We start from the raw sequence: 22,451 nt of genomic DNA on the forward strand, positions 1-22,451 counted from the left end.
TAATTTCAGTAAGAGAGTTTTCTGATGGTTTAACAGAGATCTTGCCTGCATCTGCATAACAGCTTTCCACTAAGGTAGTCAGTTGTTTTTAGAATGATGTCTGCTTAAACCATGTTCTGCAGCCAGCTCAGCATAAACATTTCCTTTAATCTGGTGGAAGGCTGATAAATGGGACAAAGCTTCCAAGTTGCTTGTCATCTCTGCCATAAATAATGAGCAAAACCAGGATTCAGCCTTAATCTTCCCCCCACTTCCTTTTAAAATACATGTAAAGCAAATATATTATTCCAGAGGTTTTGTTCTTAATAATTTTTTTTGGAAGCCAATGACGATCTTGTTGAAATCCATCTTATATGAGGAGACTCACAGCAGCAAAGAATTTCACATCTGAGAAGTGATTTCTACCTGCTCCAATCCCCGGGAAGTAATCTTAACCCTAAATTCAAACAGCCATCTAGCTGCTTCCATTCATGAAAGAGAGGAATATCAATGTTACAGACTGTCAAACATGAATATGAAATAAAGACCCACCTACATTAGTCCTTAGACTAACTTTGCTAAAAGTCTAGTTAAAAAATCCATGGAGTCTTAGAAACTAGAGAAACTACATAAATGAACACAATTGGTGTCGTTTTATCAGATTATATGAGGGTATCATTCTAGATAAAAGGCAGTGTACTTGACAAAGTAAAACAAATAAACAAAAAACCCCCCACAGTTTTATAAATATAAGCTTGATTCCCTGAAATTCAGCTTCTCCTATGTAGAGTTTAAAGTATCCGAAAAACCCAAAGTGAATTTGGAGGGGTGGGTAGGAAATGCAAGGGGAGAAAAAACAAGCACACACCACTGCCTCATTTCTTCAATGGTACCACACTTGTATGAAAAGAAGCCAGAATAGTTTTCAGCTGCACTTTGTAAACTACCCATTTATAACTCAAACTGCTTCTTTTTAACTGAAGCTATAGGATATTGCAGTACTTCAGACTACATTAATATATAGTGTAAATATTGGAGTTGGAAAACAGTACTTTGCCCCAGAAGAAGCTTACAGGGTAGGTTGGATTTTAAGATTTGCTCAAACTCTTTGCTCTGTTCTTTATAGTTTATACTAATAAGTTATAGTTAAACTGTTTTATTGCACAGAAGATAAAATAAAATTACATACAGAAGATAAACCCATACAAAAACTAATGTGTTTTACAAAGTACTTAAAGTGCCAGCTATAAATTAAACCATAAATCAGTCAAAACAGCAACATTTAGGAAGAAACAATTACAGATGTAAGTGTTCACTCTTCAGTCAAAAAGCAATTACTGCCATATGCTTGAAGTTCGGGGGATTTTTTCTTGTGGTTTTTGTTTGTTTCTTTGTTTTGCTTTTAAAGAAGTGCAACACCAATATAACTACTTAACCTGCTGCATGCCTATAGAAAGTGCATTTTCAATGTTAAAAATCACTTTCCATGTGCAGCATAAATGTATATAAAATAATTTATATCAGAATTCTGGGAAGATTTCACTCAATTTACTCACTTTACATTATACTCAACGTTTACCTAGTAGGTACACAACTCTTTCAAAGTGCTCACAAGCTTTTTTTTAATGAATTACAGAAAGTATATTGTTACAACCTGATATAGTTTTAAAATAAGTAGCTTTATTTTCTAAATAGCAAATTAATGGAGCTTCTTGCAGGAAAAATATAATTGTGAGATTCTAAGAAAGCTGACTGAAATAGATTTACACACTGAAGTAGACTTGCTGAATTTTACTTTCAAAAATGTCTTTCTATACACATTTCTGATCTTCTCCCCCCATCATTATCTTGACAAAGAGCTAGTTTAACTTACATCAATTGTGGTCCTTCAAGATTTACTGTTCATATATAATCCAGTCAAGACATGGAGGTATCCTGTGCAAATGCATTTCTGGCCTGTATTGTTCATTGACAACCATACCTGTGATCCATCCTTCAACTAATAGTACTACAGGGAAGGGAGACTACAGTGTTTTATAAGCTCACAAACAGAAACCAGGACTTTAGGAATTAACAGGGAGGAAAACATGCTGTAGCGCATATATGCAAAATATGTAATTTAAGAACTTGTTTTGTTCAGGTAAAGGCCTGAGCTGCAGCTGGGCCTGGGCCAAGAACTCCTTTTAGGAAAGCCACAAAGAAGCAGAACAGCACTGAACACTGATCAGTGGTGGGTGCAGGGAGCCTCGTGAAGACCTTTCCCACTGTGTGCAATTTGACTACAAGCCAAATGCTTTATTCCATAAATACGACAACCTGGGTGAGCTACAGTGAGCTCTCTCTGCTAAACAGGCTGGCTGTGTGGCAATGATCTTTTACTACTCACAGATCACCGGATGAGCCAAATTTAAGTTTAATATTAATCATTTAGCTTAAGTAAATGGTTTTAAATAGAATTATATGGTCATGTGATTTTAATATACTGCCTGCTTCATGTTAGTAAGCTAAATTTGCTGACATCTTGAACTGTATGTTGTAAAGTTCCACTCACATTCACTCAACTTGTATGTACTTAATGAACACAAAGAAGCTACAAACCATCACAACCGCGTGTAAGATAAGGCCCGTTTTGCACTTTACTGAGAACAGAATTTTCTCAGGCAAAACAATGCTTTCAAAGCAAGCATGAAGCTACAGACCATCATGGGCACCTGCACTATAACGCCTGTTTTGCACTTTGCTGAGCATAACAGGATTCACTCAGATAAAAAAACACCTTCAAGGCAGGCACAAAGTGCATATGGACTGTAAACAATATCTACAGCTAAACAAAACAAGGGGCTGTCTGAGGTCAAGGAAAGTGATCCAGTGAGAAGCAAGACCCCAGACTCAAATATTACTACTGGACTGAATCATGGTGTGAGAGGCAGGTAAATAGTCTGTAAAGGTATAAAAGCCCAGGCATTTCTATGCTTGGCTGTGACCTCTGCGAAGGCACCCAGCTCAAGCCCACCCTGCTGCTGTACTAGTCCGTTAAATTATTTATTTCTGCGAACTCTGATGCCTGAAGAGTTTGCCTGGAGAGACCTGAGATCCCATCCTCATTGTCAATGAACTTCGATGCTTGTGAGCTTGCTTCAAGAGACCTGGGACCAGACTTTGGAGTGAAATGACACCAGGCCCCCTACAAAAGGAGGCAAGGAGGTTGAGATGAAGAATGACAAAACCTTGAAATCCTAGCCAAACAATATAAAGAATTGGGTGTGCACATATAATAATTTGGCCTTAAATATACATAATCCCTTACCTATTTTCCCTTACCCTCTATGTCTCTTAGACACAAACTGTTGATCAAGTCTGGGGCTAAGTTTGGATCCAGCCACACCTAAACCACTCTCTGAGGAGTTTACAAAGCAAAGGGCCCATTCTGAACCTTGTCACTCGATGGGAGTGCCTCTCTCTACCCTTTCACATCTCCTGTCCCATATCATGATCATTCTAAACCAACTCACAGCTGATTCTGCTTGGCATATTTCCTCCATGCAGTAAGTAATAGAGGTAACCTTGCATCCAACTCAAGTCACACTTTTCTTTAAGTGATCTAAACACTGCTCTACAGCAAGCAGGACCCTCACTCACTCCTTCCCAACAACTATTACAAAAGTTTTTCAGTTCAGACCAGTGCATCTAATCAGCATTTGGAAGTCATTAGCAAAACACAGTAACTATACAGTAATTTCTTCTTCTTTTAGCAGATATATAGCTCTAGTATTTTTCTGTAGGTTGTCAGAAATACTTTTGTTTTCTCTTGCAAATCATCTCTGCAAATTTAGCTTTTAATCTGAAATACAGAACGCTAGTGCCACAGTGAAATAGCAAGTGCCACTAATCCAGGCTTTACCAATATCGCAGCTATTAGCTTCATGAAATTTAGTGCTGTCTGACAAATATCAGACAGTTCTTCAGGATATGAAGAGAAATGGTAAACATAAAGGAGGGAAACTCATATGCATTATACTGGGGGCATCCAATAGCAATTTCTAAACTTTAATTAAAAAAGCTATAATTTACAGGGTTCCTATAAAGGAGATGTTTGTTTCTCAAAGATTAACCCTGTCACCATGTGAAGAAAAACAGAGTTAATGAGAAGTACTTTTCTTTCTCTCACTCAAGATTCTTTTTTTGACTGACCAAAAAGGAAGTATTATTTCTAAGTTTAAAAAAAATAATTTATTTCAGGTTTTTATATCCTTGTAATATTTTAAAAAAATGTTTTAATCACATACTAGTAGATTCAGATTTCAGTTCTTTTCAATTTAGTAGCTGACATACAGTCAGATTATATATGTGTTGCAAGATAAAGATTAGTCATAAATAATTTAAAATACTGTCGAGTCATATTAAACAAGTACAGTCTTTTTAATACAAAGTGTCTTAATATTTGCTTCATCTACACATTTTGTTGTAACAATTTATAAAAATCATCTATTTAGAGGCACATATCTATAAAGGTTGCACACTCGCAGTAAGATTTCTCTTGTTTTACAGTCCAAGCATACTGTATTTCTTACATATGGACCTTCTCCCATTAATCTGAAGGTGGTAGATCTACCATCAATCTATTTGACCACTTCAAATTTGTCACAATGCACACTCTAAAGATTTACCACAATCACAAACTTTATCATGTAACCAATCTGAATTATTACAACATACCAGTTTTTTCCGATGTTCTGAGAAACACCATGTCAGATGGGACTCGTTGATTCTGAGGAGAACAGGAAAGAAAAAATAGGTATTTTTTTAAGTAGGAAAAAAAAGTGAATTCCAATCAAATGTCCAGTAAGATCTGTCACTGAAAGGTCACACTTGGATTGAAACTCAATTAAAATAGGATTTCTCACAGCACTTTACATTCAACATTTGCAATTCAGAAATCAATATTTTAGAAAAATTATACAATAAGCAGACAACAGCTAATCCTTTCAGATGTTCTTTATAAGTGAATTATAAATACCTGAAGGACTACAACAGATTTACATTTCCTTGACTGAAAACAATACTTCAAGAATATAAATATCTAATTGAAACATCTTAAATAACTTCACAGAGCAAAACTCTGACACTCAGCATACATAACAGAAGAAACAAAGAAATATAAAACATGTGTCTTGGTGCTCAAATTGCAAACATTATGTATATACCAAGTATTCTCTCTCCCAACACACACATACATTCACAGAGAAAACAACAAGTCAGGGAACAGCATTATCCTAGTTCACATATCTATAAACCTTTCCTTTTCAAAGACAAAAATTAATAAAATTTCTTCATCTGTACCTAAGGCATAGAGCCATATGCAGACTCAGGTACATCTGCACACCTGTTCTGCCTACTCCCTTTCAAGCACAAAACTATCTGTATCAAATCATTTTTTGTTGACCACAGAAAAGGCAATTAAGCTTTTGCATATTAAACAAAAAGAACAATCCCACTCTCCTACCCACACCCTGTCTGCTACATGACTACCCAAATCCTTGGTTCTCCCATCACTTGTTAACAAGGGATCTACCAGCACCAGTTATACCTTGCCAACAGAATGTTTAAGAATGAAAAACTGAAGGAAGTAAAAATAAGCAACATGTCAAAACCTGAAAGAGATACAGGACTGGAAAAAAGGCAACTGACTAAGCCGACAGGGACCAGAGTGAACAGCGGACAGAGCAATGAGAAAAGACACGGTTTTGCAGAATTGCAGTTTCTTCCATCACATCTTACGTCCAGTATGACAGGTTGTACTGTTTGATACTGAAGCTAAACACAGAGATTCATTTGCATTTCATTTGCAGACTACCTTTAATCAATTTAGGAACCTCAGTGGATTATTAGCAATGGTTTTATTAGTTTCATGCTAAAATATTTCTCAGTTTACTTGTTAAGAGGATATAACATGGATATTTTTCACATAGAAAGTAACTCCATTAGAGAATAAATTTCAGGTTTTCCTGTTATACTTGGTTGATATTACTGTGAAAGGCAGTGAATAGCTAAGGATATCTTTTATTTTTCTAAGAGCTCAACTGTCTGAGGGGAAAAGAAAATAAATGTGGCAGACACAAACTTCATGCATTTCAGCCTTATAACTTAGCTGAATTTACTCAACACAAAAAGTTAAGAAGCATGTCAGTATATAAGCATTTCAGAGCTACATGCTTCCCATTTCACACTTCAGTTATCATCAAATTGCAAAATTAATACAGAAATAATAATTCAATTGTGGCTCTATTTTGTGCGTAAACTACCAGCTATAGAAAACTGATTAGTTACTTTATTTAGAAGAAACAACAACGAATGTGGGGTCAAGCTATTCTGACAACTTCAAGACATTAAGCAATGGAACATCTCACATACTGAAAGTGGCATAGAACCCTGCCTATAAATTTTATACGGGTAATCCTAGTCATAATACTTTGATCCACCATACCAAAGCGGAAGACACAAATTCTATGGGTTATTATAACGATGTAACTATCAAAGAAAAATTTAATGGGTTTGAAATGATCTTTACATGAAATTCAAGTGTGTTCAGCATGTAGCAGCTCTGAATGTACTTATTTAAGCAGTAAGCTAGGTAATAGTCCAGACCACAGCAAACACATTCAAAAACCTCCTAGAAGAATCAACGCAAACACAGAGGGGTATTTTTGTTCATTTGAGTCAAGCCAGTCTGCCATCTCAACATTTAAGGACACAACACTGGTACAAACAGAAAGAAACCTAGCATCCTCAGGCTGGTTTGACTTGAAACCAGACATGTAGTTTCTCATTTTTAACACTCCACCTTTTAAATTTTTGAAGACAGCACTTCCACTTCATCACTGCATGTCAAACAACAACAACAAAATCTTAGAAGGACATGCACTCATAGTCCCTTCCAATAAAACAGCTAAAAATATACAAAGCAGTGTTTTATCTGATGGATATGACAGACACCTAGCATGTGGGACCTTCAAACTAGTATGCCTAACTATCCATAAAAATCAGTTCAGAGAGTGAAAAATTTCACAGTCTCATTTGTAATGGAGAATGTGTATTTACACCAGAAAACAACACTGAAGAAGCTGATGCTTTTCCCCCGCATATAAAGCCGTACTCTAACATTTGCCTTAGTTCTTGAGAAGCAATACTCATATAGCAATATTGTATCTGACCACAAAACATCCAGGATACTGCAGGCAAACTTTTCCATTACTCCTAACTTTTCCATTGCTTTCCCAGACCAACATGCAGCCACAACAGTGCCATTGAGAATAGTGTGATCTGAATAGATCTGCCAGAGCCAACTGCCAGATTCTGAGTTCTATGGGCTCAGCTTTTAAAATAAGATGACGTAAGCTCTCCAAATCTCTGGGAGGCAGGTATCTGTTGTCCACTCTCTATAACCTACTCTCAAGGACTCAGATTCAGAAGTGGGACTGGTAGCAACTGTAACTGTGTACTCTGCTGATGGGAAGTTCCATATAGAGGTGCCAGGAAGTGCTACAGGGATGGTACTATATCAAGTAAACAAGACACTTGAAAAACGAGCAAGTTTGGAAACACTGGAAAATATATGCATGTTCTGGTTTACCTAAAAATCCTATATGGTTGGGAAAAACCCCTATGCATACCTCAAAATTATGCATTTTCATGCATGGATACTTCCTGATTTGCACCAATTGTTGTTTACTTATAAAAGCACAAAGAGCTAAAAATTAATGTGCCTGTCTGTCAACAGTAGTCATCTTCAAAGGGGCTGCTCACCTGCAGCTACAGCTAGTACAGCATTTTTTGGAATCTTGTCTTATAATAGAAAACAATTAAACATGTAATGAAATGTATTATCCATGATTCAACCAGAAATCTTATATTCAGGTTTGGAAAAAAAATACAGTAAAAACATTAACCTTAATATATATATATTATTGTGCACCCATTAGAGGAAAGAAAAAAGAGGAAGGGAAAAATGCAGCTTGAAAATTAAATAAATCTATCCTTAAATGACAATAGCAATTAAACAGATATCCAGTCTTCATATAGATTAGCCATACATTTTTGCAGCTTCCCTGCCAGCTCTGACATAAATCCATTATGTAAGTTTCAGGTTACTGGCTTCATGCCTACAAACTTTCAATTACTTGTAAACAAGCAAAACCACTTGACCAACAGCCAAAAATTTTGCAAAAATAGCAGTCAAGTCATCTAGTACTGCATTAAATAGAATTTCTAATACTAATCCAAATGAGGCATCACGTTTTTAGAAACGATTGCCAGCTTCCATGGTGAATGCATGTTTCACGTTGGGAAAGTTAAACATTTATTTGGTACTTGCTATCCAATGTTCAAGACTTTAGGCCTGAAAAAAATGAGTAGAATATCTCAAGGTGGAAAGGACCCACAAGGATCATCAAGTCCAATTCCCTGCTCCTTGCAGGACTACCTAAAAATAAACTATTTGATGAAGAGTGTCATCCAGATGCTCCTTGAACTCTGACAGGCTCGGTGCCGTGGCCACTTCCCTGGGGAGCCTGTTCCAGTGACCAACCACCTCAGTGAAGAACCTTTTCCTAACATCCAGCCTGTACTTCCCCTGATGCAGTTTCATTCCACTTCCTTGTGTACTGTTGCCGGTCACCAGAGAGAGGAGATCGGCCCCCTTGAGAAAGTGGCAGACCGCAATCAAATTAGTTACGTCATCATTTTCACATTTTAACAGAAAAAAACGGATCTTGATTTGATGTCTTTTTAATGTGTTCCCTGTTTGTTTTGCTTTTCTGTAAAACAACATAAGCTCTTCTGCATTAACATATCTGAATGTATCCTTCCATGTAGGGAAAGCCAGAGACTGTCTTGTCGGTACTTTATGCCTCAGGAAAAAAAAAATAGAAGCCAAAAAGACCACAGTATTTATTTATCTCATTTTTAATCTGGATTTCCGTATATTGGAAGTGGGCAGAACTGTACTAGAGAAGTATTAGATATCAAAAAACATTGTCACTATTACTTCTAACACTGGAGAGCAAAGATCCCCCTCCAAAGACATACCTAGTCACTAAAAAAGAGTGACAATGCAGAAACAGATGGCAAGCATGCTACAAAAATCTTTAACACCTCATTATGGAGAAAATTAAGTTCTGTTGTACATTATCACAGACAAACGGCAGCAATATGTCAATCATGTTAGCCCCCTCATGTCATATTTATCAAATTGGAACAAGTTAAAATGACAACACATACAACTTCAAGCATTCAGAAACCCATGAAGAAACTATGTAATCTCAATTACCACGGAGATGAAGCTAGAAATCTTTACTGATATATACTGAAATTTGAATAAGTCATGAAAATGATTTGAATACATTGTTTTGCTTAAGTCTGGGCAGAATCAGAGCTCCAGGAAAGGAGAGCTTCTATTTCTCTCAGTGTTTATCTATGCCACAGACTTAGAGATTCATTTATAGAGATCTAACTATGGCAAGACAATGCTCAACATGAGGTAAATGCTTCCCCAGCTTCTGGGATCTCATGGTGAACTTCATGACATCCAAGAATACCAGCCAGATTGGAAAACTACGCACAAACTCACCTCTACTTCCCTGCAACATAGGCTACAATATTCACTTGAAAAATACCTGTTCTAATAGCCTTGAAATTACTTTTCATTTTTTTCAGGCTATTATACTGAAATTGTTATTTACATAAGCTATTTCAGCTTCCAGTCAGTCTTCCGATTCCCCTACAACTGCCCATAGCTACAGACCCTCAGAATTCTGCATTTACTGTCCTTTCTTCTCCAAGGTACTTTTCTCATTGACTAAAATATTCCTGCTTGCTTCTGAGTTATAAAGAGAAGAGGGACTTCCCAGTTGTTTTCTTGCATCTTCATGCTGTGCAATGTTGCATGCTAGCATTAACTGCAATCTTTACAAATACTGAATTAATTTCACTTTACACCTGAGATTAATAAAAAACAATTATGTCCCTTTACAGCTCCAAGAGAAGCTCTCAGTTTTCAGATAAGGCATTACTGTCCACATGTTTAAAAATATTATGATGTATTATTAAATGTTATTAACTACATGTTGTTAATTGAATGTGTTATAAAATTTCATGCCCTTTTCACATCTCCAAAATGTATTCCAAACTGTCAATAAGCTACACGTCAATAAGGTACTGTGTCTAAATAACAATATCTGAACTCATCAACTCATCTCTTCAACTGTGTTTTTTAGGAACACTGTGCACACCTGTGCTCCTATTGGAAACTAAAAATATATCTTAACACAAGCCAAGTAGAACATCTAGGAAGTAGCCTGTCTGCTTGAGGCAGGAGACTGTTTTCCAGCTAACATGAACAAATGTCTTCTAGCTTTTAAAAACAGGCAATATTTTCTTCTGTTCAGGCCTCTTCATGCCCTAGTATTAGCACATTACAAATTTTTAAGCTGAAACAATAGATATATTACTTGGAACAAAACTGTTTTAAGCACAGTGCAGTTGCTTAGAGCTGCTTTGAAATTAATCAGGCCTATTAAAAAAAGGAAAATAATTGAAGGATATTCAAGGCTTAAATATAGAAAAGCCTTTCACTTAAGTTGTTAGTATTTGTGATGCAGTCACTAGTTAACATATGGATCTTTAGCTCAAATGAGTCATTAATTTCACTGCAGAAATGCTGTTGATGCATCTTCCAGTCAAATACAATGTTAACTTGTTCCTTTGCCATTAGAGTGAGCAATTGAACATTTCACTCCTGACTGGTTCTTTGGCTTAACAGTCATACTCTGAAATTGAAAACTGCTTGCTCCAACAAAATACACTTTTCAATAGAACCAAAAAACATTTAATTTCATTAGTCTGAAGGCATTCCCAGCTACGCCGAAAGTAAAGCAAACTCTGCTGGCGCAGGAGGGAGCTTGAAGCTGAAATACAACATTCAAACAATTATGTGCATCTTACTGAAATACCCAAGTAAAATCTTCATCAAAAGAACTCTAGCAATTATTTCCCTAAATCCTTAAACATTACTTTTTTTCATTAGAGACTTCAGGTACTCACAATATATGATCTAATAACATTAGTGCTAATCTTGTCTACACTAGTATATGCTGCTCAGACAGGCCCAAAAAGATATTGGGTACAGATAGCAGACAAAAGAGAGAAAAGAAAAAAACAAGAAATAGTACAAACTACAGGAAAATATATCTATTTTAAACTGAGAGCAAGAAACTAAATGAGACTCATCTTTATTTGTTCTTTATTTGGACTATAGAAGAAACAGAAAGGAAGGAAACAGACGTTTTCCAAAACAAACAGAAGAAGGGTTTTTTATGTAGGGCTGAAAAAAAGAAAGTAATCTCTATCCAGTAACAATTTGAGTTCTCAAAGTAAAAGGAGTAGTTACTAACAAGAAAGAAAAAAAAAAAAGGTATCAGGAGGGCATATTTGCCGAAGGATTTTCTTTTATTATAAAAACATTTACTCCACTACATAGGCACAAAACCACTGAGAAGTTTAGAAAAGTCTAGTCACTGAGTCCAACTAAAGATTCTTCTGCCAAGCTGGTCATACAACACTTCAAAAAAAGCTGTAGATATAAGCCTCAGCTTGAGGTGCCTCATTCCAGCATCTCCAAGGATCAGCTCTCTGATACAAAGCATGATGAGAATCAGTTGCTGGCACCCACAAAGTGATTCACCTTTCCAGAATGAATTTAAGTAAAATAGTTTGCTCTGACAAGAAGATTATGTTGACTTCCAAGGTCACAATAACTTCTTAACATCCCAGAAAGCCATCTGAAATAAGCAACACTGCCTTTATTATAATACTAACATAGACAGGAAAAAAGTTCATAGCTCTCACTCACCATTTCCAATCAAACTGTAAAGGTTATTCTCCTTTTAAATATATATATATATATATATATATACTTCTGTATTATTTAGTTATATATAATATAATATTATATAATAGAATATATTCATATAAAAATAAAGTTATCCTTGAAGGTTTCAGACATAGAAAAACACTGATTTGAGCAACAGAAGGAAGATATCAATAATTAGACAGCTTAGAACATTCACCAGAGCACAAGCCATATAATTTAATTCAGTAACTGTATTTCCTTCTACTAGATAAATTTAAACATATACCAACTTGTAAAATAAAAATGCTTACATTCAATTAAGCTTATAATTAATCCAAAAACAGACTTCCTTGAAGATTCTCAAATAAGACTTGAATTAAAATAGTAGCTAGTTAGTACTTCACAGATAAGTACCTCAACATACTTTTCTTCAGAAGATAATTAGCATGTTAATAATTTTTAGTCTCTAAAATATATTTAAAAAGTATCAACCTTTTCCACTATGATGAGGTCTCCAACTTGTATGTCTGAACTCTTAACTTGCACTTTACCTTAAAAAAAAGAAGAAATGTAATCAACTTAGGCAGACATTAATAAAGAGTCACAAGAATAAAAATCCAAGAATGCAAGTTAAAGATGTTACTGTTTGGTGAAAATGTTACAATTTATACAAAATGGATCTCTGATGAACACATTAATAAATAGATTTCATCTGTTTGACTAAGTCATTCACTGGTTTAAAAAGTTTACAGTTTTATAACCAGTTAGCTACTGTAGAAGTATCAGAGAAAAAAAAAAATGTACAGGAGATGCTCAGGTCTCATCCATAGTATCAATAGTGAAGTTTTAAAATTGGAAAAAGGAGTCTTTTACAACTGCTACCAGACAGAGCTGCTACTTCTGACAAGTCAAGAGTTGTCAGGCTTACAGTTATGGAGCATTCTCACACGTACGAGTTGTTTGTCACAGCCCTGTTACCAACAGGTAGCTTTGCTGGGCCACAGAAATTACTCGTGTCATTGGCACTGTCTGACATTTGTTGGCAATTTTAGTGGAAAAGAGGTCTCCTGAGTCAGAAGAATGCCTGAAGATTTCATTTTAGAAAAGCGAAATATCAAAAGCTGAAATAGAGTGTTTTCATTCTCTAGAGCTGCCCATTCAGTAACTGCTGTGAACAACTCATTCAAAACTATACACAGCACACATACAAATTTAATTTCTGTATGTTCTGTAGTGTTTTAATATTTGTAAGACTTAAGAGTTAACATTTTTATTTGAAGGACTAAAAAACTGAGACAGAGAGGTTAAGCTACTTCCCAAAACAAGTTATTTTTTATCTCATTAGAATTCAAGAGTTCTAGGCCCAGGTCCTTGCTACAACCCTAGAAACATTTGCTTCCTTGGGTTAAAAACAACAACAAAACCCCCTTATAGACAAATAAGTCATGATGACATAGGAATATCCCTTTCCAAGATATAACAGGTGACAAATTCAGAACCTGTTAACTCAGGATATACACACATACATATTTACACAGCCTGAGAAGCTGAAACACATACCTATACGAAATATCTTTTCCCATCAGAAACACTATCATGATTTCAAGCAGCAGGTATTAGATGACAAGTATGTCAAAACATGCTAAGGTGTTAGGGTTCTAAATAAAAATCACACTGAAGCAAACTGGAATAGGAGACCACCAAAAGCATAGGATGAGTGTCAATCAGTTTGGAGTTTAATCAATAGCATTATAAATACGAGATCTGTCAATGTGCATTATATCATCCCTCAAAGTATAAAACAAAAACTAATAGGGGTTCCAAATCCATGAGACCTCCCCATCATAACCCTCAGGTAGTTAACCTCAAAAACTCCTGACACCTACTTATATGTGTATTTACTTTAACGTAGTTAAGATTCATGTTATGAGTAATTATTTTCAGTACTTGCTCTTTAAAATTGCGCTTCATGCAAAAGTAACAGTTGTTTTATATTTAATTCGGTCAACAATGTGTTCCTATAGCTAATTTTTAAATACCTTTTCCATTATATTAGCACTTCTAAAGTGTATAATGCCAGAGGAAAATCAGAACTTTTGTCTGGCCTGTCTGCAAAGTTATTTCTGAAAGCCAGTCTTTGTTATTGATAATGATCTTTCACACCAGTTCAATTTTTCACCCTCCCAGCTTCAAATTCAGTCTGACTCCTAACTCTGCCATAACACATTTGTGAGGGCAAAGAGAGTAGCAGAAGACCAAGGTACAAGAAGCTGTAGGAAGAAACACTAGCAGTTCTCTACAGGAGTTCCAAGATACGTATGGAAATTAAGTTAGTGTCAATCTCTCAATAACTTTTTTTTTTTTCAGCTAAAGTAACTCATAATAAAGCTCAACCACTAAAAGAACAGTCTGATACCAAATCAACACACAGTCTGCCTAACTACGTGAGCCTGTGAATTCTCTTCATAAATTCTCAAGTTTTGACTAGAAGTGAATAGTATATACCAGAAAAACATCATAAGGTTTGCTTGCTTTCCAAGTTTGCTAGCTTTACCAAAAGGACAGTATTTCCTATCTTGTTTTCAATTCCTCCACTAGCAATTTTCATCTCTTTATCAGTGTGATAATCAAGTCAATCAACTGACAAAAATACTAGTACCAGCTGTGTTAAGTCTTAGATCTATGCCACCTACTCAGTCACGTACAACTGAAACCACTGAGAGATAGTAATCAAATGCAACTACTAGCAATTTTACCAACTTAAACAACTGAATTTTCCACAGTGCTGTTCTAACAGCATCTATAGTAAAGATCAAACAACAGTAAGCCTCAGAGGATAAGAGAAGGTAGAACATACATTTGCAACATGATGTAGGGCAGACAAAAAGCAACGACTCCTGGTGCTGAGTACACCAACAGGAGCCCACACTGCACCTTTGCTTGTACTCAGTGTAGCAATCCTGGAAATCTCACATTGGGTATTGAAGTTTCCTTATCAGACTGTTTTCTAGTTGGTGTAACCTAATACTGCAGAGTACTGTCTTTATTACACACTAACATGTCTTGTTAGAGCATCCTGTATATCCCCACACATAAAGAAGTGGCCTGCAGCATCCAAGCCAATTCTACAATGAATCTGAATGGCAGGTCATATTCCATTAGAAATTAAATGGTAAAATGTGGCAGTAACTCAAAAAGTGGGTTAAATTTTGAGAAGTCAACAAATAACACTTTCCTTTAGACTAGCAAAAATGAGAATCATTAGATACCATTTCAGTGAACATTAAAATAATGCAATACTACATCTTAGTGAAGATGCACTTAGAAAAAAGACACTGAATTTTATTCACTGCATAAATTATTTTTGCAAACTATTTTTTCTCTAAAAACATCTCCGTAGCTAAACACTCTTCGCCATCTGTGTAATTATCAATAAAAAGTCCAAAGCTGTGAGAAGTACTTTATAGTCCACCATAGCGCAAGGCTTTCGCCTAAAGCAACATACAGAATTATGCAGAACTGGAACACTGAAATGTGTCTGTAGTAATTCATTATACTCCCAAGATACAGCCTTTTGAAATGAATTGCAATGATTTGAAAAACTAATAAATATCTCATACGTGCTAACCAATACTTCACATAAAAATTTAAGAAATGAAGTAAACAAAATGTGGGTATATGCTATATCAGAAATGACATCATATCTTTTTATTAGAAAGTGTCTCTACTACCTGTGTGCAAGCTACTCCTGATAGAACTCCTGATAGCATTTTCAGATTCTTTTTAATTTGCTATCACATCTTACTCATGGTACCTTGAGTACTGTCTGAAGCACTGCTTCTAGAGTTGGTAACAAAGCTTGTCTCTAACCCATAAATATAAAACTTTTGAATTAAAGGAGTCAAATACAGACCATATGCCATATGACAGTTTTACCTGGCATCTATTAGCCTGAGTTGTCAGCATAATTAGAGTATACATAATATAATGGGGAGCTGGGTGGGGCAGCAGGGGAAAGCTTAAAGCTACAGTGAGGCCAAAGTGAGGATGCTGATCTTTCAGTGGAAACGTTGTCCTCAGGTCCTTCTTTCAAATTCCATCTTACAAAAAGTGACTGGAGGTTAGTCTTTAACCACCAATATAAAACTCTGGAGAGAAGCTTCCTAGCTCCTCTGCATACTATCTTCTTTTTGGCAAAATGGGAAGCCTTCATTATTTCTTATCCAATCTCCTGGATGCTGAAAAAATGTGGAAGAAAACAGTTCCCTGGACATTTCTTCCAGCCTCTTTTTGAATTTTCTTGCATAAAAATTTCATGTTATGTTTCTGCTGTTGCTTACTACTTCCCCTAATCAGCTAGATTAAACTGATACAATTCTTTAAAAATATATCTGTTCCAAATGGTCCAAGTACCAGGAATAAAGTTGATGGTAGGTTTGAAATATCGCAAGCAATAAAAAACTAATTTTGTACCTCTAGATGCAGAAATAATGATATTTGTTTTAATGCAGTGGCTTTTTAAAGAGCAGAAGGATGACCTGCTCTTGAAGAGGTGAAATTTGAATAAGAGGTTTCAATACAGATTTCAAATAACTGCAAAAGAATAATATTACAATAATCAAGACATTCTGACAAACATCTTACTTTCAAGTTTCAGATAAACTAGGTATGAATGATTAAAAACGACCGCCTCTTGACAGAGACCATTTTGCAACTGTAACAAAGGTCAATTGAGATACAAACTCAGTAATGTGGCATTTTAGGAACAGAGCAGCTCACACTGCATAAACCTAAGTTCAAAAAAATAAACAAAAAAACACCACTATAGCTCTCTAAAACCAACTTATCAATTCTCTGATTTTAAAGGAAACATAATAGCTTTCACATTTTGCTCTCTTCTTATATATAGCAGTGATTGTTGTTTTCTCAATTTCACACAGTATTGCCATGTATTTTCAACTTCACTACATTCTTAAACACCCTTTAAGGATTGAGCAAAGAGATACGTTTTTCACATTTGAAGCCTGCACAGAATTATTTGATTAATCTATCCTGACATTCATATTTCTTTTTGCTTTGCAAGTTGTAAAGTGAGAGTTCTGCAACCCTTCCAAAAATCATATTAAACATCTGGAGATCAAGTGATAGACGCATGCCTTTTCTGCAACTCACTGTTGTGACTATTATAGTTAATTATTCTTGATATTTTTTTCTTCAAAACTTCAGTAATGCTGCATGGGCAAGGCTAACTAGGAAGGGTTTAGGGCAGGACTGCCAACTTCAAGACTGTGAAGGGAAGAAGTTAAAATTGTTTCACAGTGTTATTATCTAATTGACTTCTGGCAGCTTCATGAAAGAGATAATGGCCTGTTTATGAACTTGAGGCGATTCTTCTGCAGAAGAGAAGCATTTTTTCATAGTCATACTGAAGTGCAAGAGACAGGGAGCTGCCCCAAAAGTATAATGGTCCCTTAGGGACCTCCCAGTCCAGTCCTCCCAAAACAGCATGTACAGGACTAAATTTTTTCCATTGCACTTTCTGCTCTACAAAAGGATACGCAAGTGAGGTGCTCTGAAGCAGAAAAAGGCAATTGACAGGATCTTCAATAGCAAAATAATTTCAATTCTACCTGCAGATATTCTTCCTCCCTCCAACTTAAACTTGCATACTGACTGAAACTGCCTGTTAAAGATTTGCAAACATTGATATATAAAAAAAGGAAAGTAGATTTTGCAACAAAACACCTTAACAAAAAGATTAAGAGAGCAGAATGCATCATAAACTGAACAACTTAAGAGACTGAGCATCATAATCTATGAAAGCATACAAAGGAGAAGATTCACATGAAAGACATGGAGACAGGTATACTTAATTGACTTGCTCACAAAAAATTTAATAGACTTACTGATTTTCATGTTTCAGCATTTGCCACAAAGGGTTGCAAAAGCAGAAACCATTCAAACTTCACATGTAGCAGGTTCACTTTCTTGACAAGTGCAAAGTTACTTACAGCAAATTCACCAAGGGATGACTGAAGACTGAACTTTGCCATGTTACATTACAAATAGAAAATGGCGTAACACTGGATATCTCATGGCTCAGAATTAGTCTGTGGACATAAAGCTGTCCATTGCTGCCTAAGTACAACTAAGTAACACTTAAAACAGATGTCCCATTCTCTCTTGATTACCTGCTCAGAACAGCTCATTATTATTCAAAAAGCTAACACCTACTGATTAGAACAAATACTTATACCAGGTCTTGAATCACTAAAAAAGAAGTTTTAAGTCTTCATGAGTCACTAATGTGAGTCTACCATCTTCAAAAAGCTGGTACTTCCTACACAGCAACACACAAGTCATAAGACGACATTCACGTTTTATCTGTTTAGGGGTTCCTGAGCCTAAGAATGACTCCACAGAAAGTCAACACTGCTAGGTAGTCAAAGACATCCTGATTTTAATCTACTACAATACTGTGTAAAAAGATTTTACATTACAAATCAGCCTAATCACATTAACTTTATACAAGTAATTAATCACAATTCAAATCCCAGTAGCTTCTCTTGCTACAAATATGTATGTTTCCCTAGAGTACACAAACAATTGTTATCTTCCATAAATGGTACAGTTCAACCAAGGCCAACGCTGTACCTTGCTAACTTTAAGTCTTCCCACTGTCCAATTTGAGCAAAGGCAACCTGCTTAACCTCTCTATGTCAGTTTCTCCATCTTTGAGATGAAAAAAAAAACCAAACTATTTCAAATAAAAGATTGTAAAACCTACACAAGTCATAACATCATGGGGTTGTTGGGGGGAGGGTGGGAGAAAAGCAGTGCAGCAGTGCAGTTCCACTCTGAAAAGTGACTCTTAAGAGTAGCATCGATTTTCAGACTTTCAATTAAATCAGTATCAAGTTTGTTCATTCACAAGTAACAAAGCCTTCTTTCTCCAAGCCATTAACCTGTAGGTTAGTATAGTAAGCCTAACTGAATTTTTCCATTTGAAGAGTACTGCCAATATTAAAAGTTAGGTAGATTATATTGAAAGTTATTTATAAAAATAGTTTGCAGATGTGTAGTACTTTATAAATTTAAACAGATAAATACTTCGATCCTTCTCAAAATCTGCAAAAAATCTTGGTCTAATTTTATCATAGCAGAAAGTCCCATTTTTTGCCTCGAAATGATACCTGTCCATTTCAGAATGCCTTATTATGAAATAATCCTATATTATGACAAAGGTGCAATTTATCATCTATTCATTAATTTATTTGTGTGTTTGTGACAATTATTAATACAACTTAACTTTGAGAGGGGACTGCAATGTCTTTGTTCTTAAAATTCACCACAACCCAAAACATTCTTAGCTCAATCACACCATAGTCAACATAGGATTCAGAGATCATTGTAAGCAGAGATCTTGAATCTTCTGTAGAATATCATGATCTTAAAAAAAACGAAACAAAACCATCACACAAAACAGAAGAGAAAGCAAGTATGAACTCATGATGGCACCAACACCAAAACCTGGAAGTCGAAATAGACATACATGTTTGTGGGTAAAAGCTGATATCCTTTTTTAAAAATGTCATTTTTAAAACTTCTTTTGAACAGGTCATTGCTCTCTATGTGTCAGTTCCTGATGTAACTGCTTGGCTTACCTGTATACTATTGTATACTGTTTTTAAATCTCTGTTCTCTATGTAGAAAACAGCTGTGTCAAGGTAACCCAATCCAATTTTAATTTGACAGCTTTCTTATTTCTAGAAGCTACTAAAGGAAAAGTTTCTCAAACACACACGGACCTCATGAAATATTTCATGAGCCGAGAAAGAGGAAATCAGGAGTCTAAAACTTCTACTTAAATGCTGCTTAAATACCTAGAAATTTACCAGAAACTCCAATATTAACTCTAAACAAGTTAAGTGAAAAAAGAAGCACAAAAGGCACAAAACTTAGCTCTTAAACAGCAAACATTGGTCTTGACTTTTACATCACACTGGTAACTATAAACAATACATGAGCTTCCAAAACTAAGAATTTCAGATTACTGACACTACTGCGAATAAGACAGGGTTGTACTATCTGTTTCAAAGGTAAGTGTTCAGTGGCCTACCATAACAGATCTAAAAAATGAATAAACCAACTAGCAGGTTAAATTACAACTTGGAAAGAAAAGCCATTAAGAGTCAGTTTCTTTACAGATTGTATTAAAGTCTGTAAAGATCTGGAAGCCAGCAATGCAACCACTTGTATTAAACAAATGCTAGCTGTCCCATTTGCAAATTTCCACAGTGGTATGTTTAAATGTTGATTAAACCATTTCAGGCTGACAAGGAAGGCAAGAACCAAAGGCAAATACGCCCTACAGTTGCTCCCTTTTGTATGCAAACTCCAGAAAACAATGCAAGTCTCCATAAAGTGAGGAATCAGTGGAAATTCCTTTCAGCTGCTAGGTTATGTCATCCCTGCTGAGGCTGCTGCCTGTTTATTTACCTTCCAATTACTTTTAAAAATATTCAGACAGAACATACTCGGTGTTACCTTACAACCTTTTAATCCATTTTTCTGGAGAGAAAATTATCCAGAGCTAGTCCAAGAGTTTAGTTTCTAATTAAAACTCCCAGATCTAGTGAGGTTGCTCTTCCCACTGACTCTCAGAAGATACATATAGTAAAAAGTGCAGTGAAATGGACGTTGGGAATTAGTGAACAGAACTGACACTTGGCATATGCCATATACCCTAACTGCTTGAGATGCTAGCTCACATTCCTTAACCTCCCACTTTCTAGAACTTCTATGCCAAGGAAAATCTTTAACAGAGACTTTCTAGAATATTGTAGCAAAATAACTTTGAAGAGTAATAGTGAGGTCATATTGTTTTGCAAGGTTATTCATTACAGTTCAACTTGATAATAAGTTATTCATCATTTTTTGGCACCTTTCTATATCGCAGTCTGCTGTGAATCTAAACAGTAAGATGTGTTAAGCAACATAATAGTGGAGAGGAGCGCATAGTTTTTTTTTCTTATGCCTACACTTAAAATTTACAATATCCTACCAAATTTAATTGTCACTTCACAGCTGAAGTGCTTCATTTCCTTAAAAGTCTTCATGAAAAACTGTCAAAGGTTTGGAGTCCACAAAAAGTCTGTGATTTCTCCTATTAATTATTTCTGGAAAGAAAACTGGCTGTTCCAACTGTATGATCATATAGATTTAAAATTATTGGCAAAAATTGAAATCAATATTTTTGATACTGAAGATGTCTCACAATACATATCCCTTTTCTTAAGCACAAATATATCCAACAAGTCTGAAAGGCTCTAGTGAATTTTAATTAGATCGTATTTCTTAGTTACTGATCCCTTATTTCCTGTATACACTTGATACATCGCTGACAGTGCTACTGAGTTCCTGTTCAGTATCCATTTCAGAGGAGAACTGCACTTTGAAGTAATAGTATTCAACAGCAGAATGTTTCAGAAATATATACAAGTATATACATACACCTTTGCTTTTCAAACGAAAAGATTTACAATACTTTGTAAATAGATCAGGTTTAACAGTCATATTTATCTGAGGGAAATCAAGCACTTCATTTAGTTCAGTATCAGCTTCATTTTGATTAGTACAGCTTAATACTATAGCAATGTCTTTGAACTGAAAATCTGTAATGTAGAAATAAGAAAAAAATGAAATATTTTAATGTCTTGCTAACCTCGTACTGTCAGCTTGCTATATAACTGTGAGTTCATTTCCTTGTCTCTCTTGTAACGTCGAAATTCATCAACAGCTTCCCGTACCACCGTGACCGTCAAAACAAATCCCTGTTAAAGATATAATTATGCAATTCAGAATTCTCAAATTGCTAGAATAGAAATACATGAGTAGGAACACTAGATAGGGAAAGAATAAGTGCTTAGAACATTTAGGTTTTTTCCCCCCTCATTTGGATTTTAGCGTTTTCTTCAATATTAAAATAATATCTTGGTTTAGTCCAAAAAAAAAAAGTAAAATCATACTTTTACATTGTACAAATCTAACTAAAATATCTACATCTCCAAATATACATGATTTAATTTGAAATTCGAAAAATTAAAATGCTTTGGACAGACTTTATAGTTCAATAAGTATATTTCCTGATCTCCTGCAAATTTTAGGGTTTTACCAAAAACATTTCAGAAGTCTCCAATTCTGAGTTCACTGCCTTTTTCCTAACAGACAGAAATGAAGTGGTAAGTGGATGGCTAGTTTAATTAATTTTGCCATCTTAAATGTATTTATTTATCAATACATCACAAATATTAAGAAAGAAAAATGGGGCTTGTTCTTAAAAATCAAGTATCTAAATGCTTTGGCTGCTGCTTTCACAGGATAGTGCCACTTGCAACTTCTGCTGCAAGCGCAGAGTGTGCTGCATGCAACCAAGATGGTCTCTGGCAACAAAAGATGGTAAGCTGAAAAGCATACAGAACAATTCAGGGATAAGCACGTAAGAGTTTCCTCTCTCCCCTTCTAAGCCCCCTCAGCTATGTTCTTCTGTCTTCTTAAACTCAAGTGG

The 22,451-nt window shown here is 35.4% G+C and overlaps 1 protein-coding gene across 9 annotated transcripts in view; it reads right to left on the reverse strand.

The window, feature by feature from the left end:
* The window catches only part of ATP9B (ATPase phospholipid transporting 9B (putative)), a 165,330-nt gene that overhangs the window by 109,954 nt on the left and 32,925 nt on the right, over positions 1 to 22,451 (reverse strand). For all 9 annotated transcript variants that reach the window (XM_082044702.1, XM_082044701.1, XM_082044700.1 and 6 more), the window contains 3 exons: positions 21,609 to 21,717; positions 12,377 to 12,435; positions 4,696 to 4,747 (listed from right to left, as the gene is read on the reverse strand). In XM_082044702.1, the coding sequence (XP_081900828.1) occupies positions 4,696 to 4,747; positions 12,377 to 12,435; positions 21,609 to 21,717 (220 nt within the window). The remainder of the gene's footprint in view (positions 1 to 4,695; positions 4,748 to 12,376; positions 12,436 to 21,608; positions 21,718 to 22,451) is intronic.

This window comes from Streptopelia decaocto, assembly GCF_964273445.1.
Source record: "Streptopelia decaocto genome assembly, chromosome: 2".
Classification (NCBI taxonomy): Eukaryota; Metazoa; Chordata; class Aves; order Columbiformes; family Columbidae; genus Streptopelia; species Streptopelia decaocto.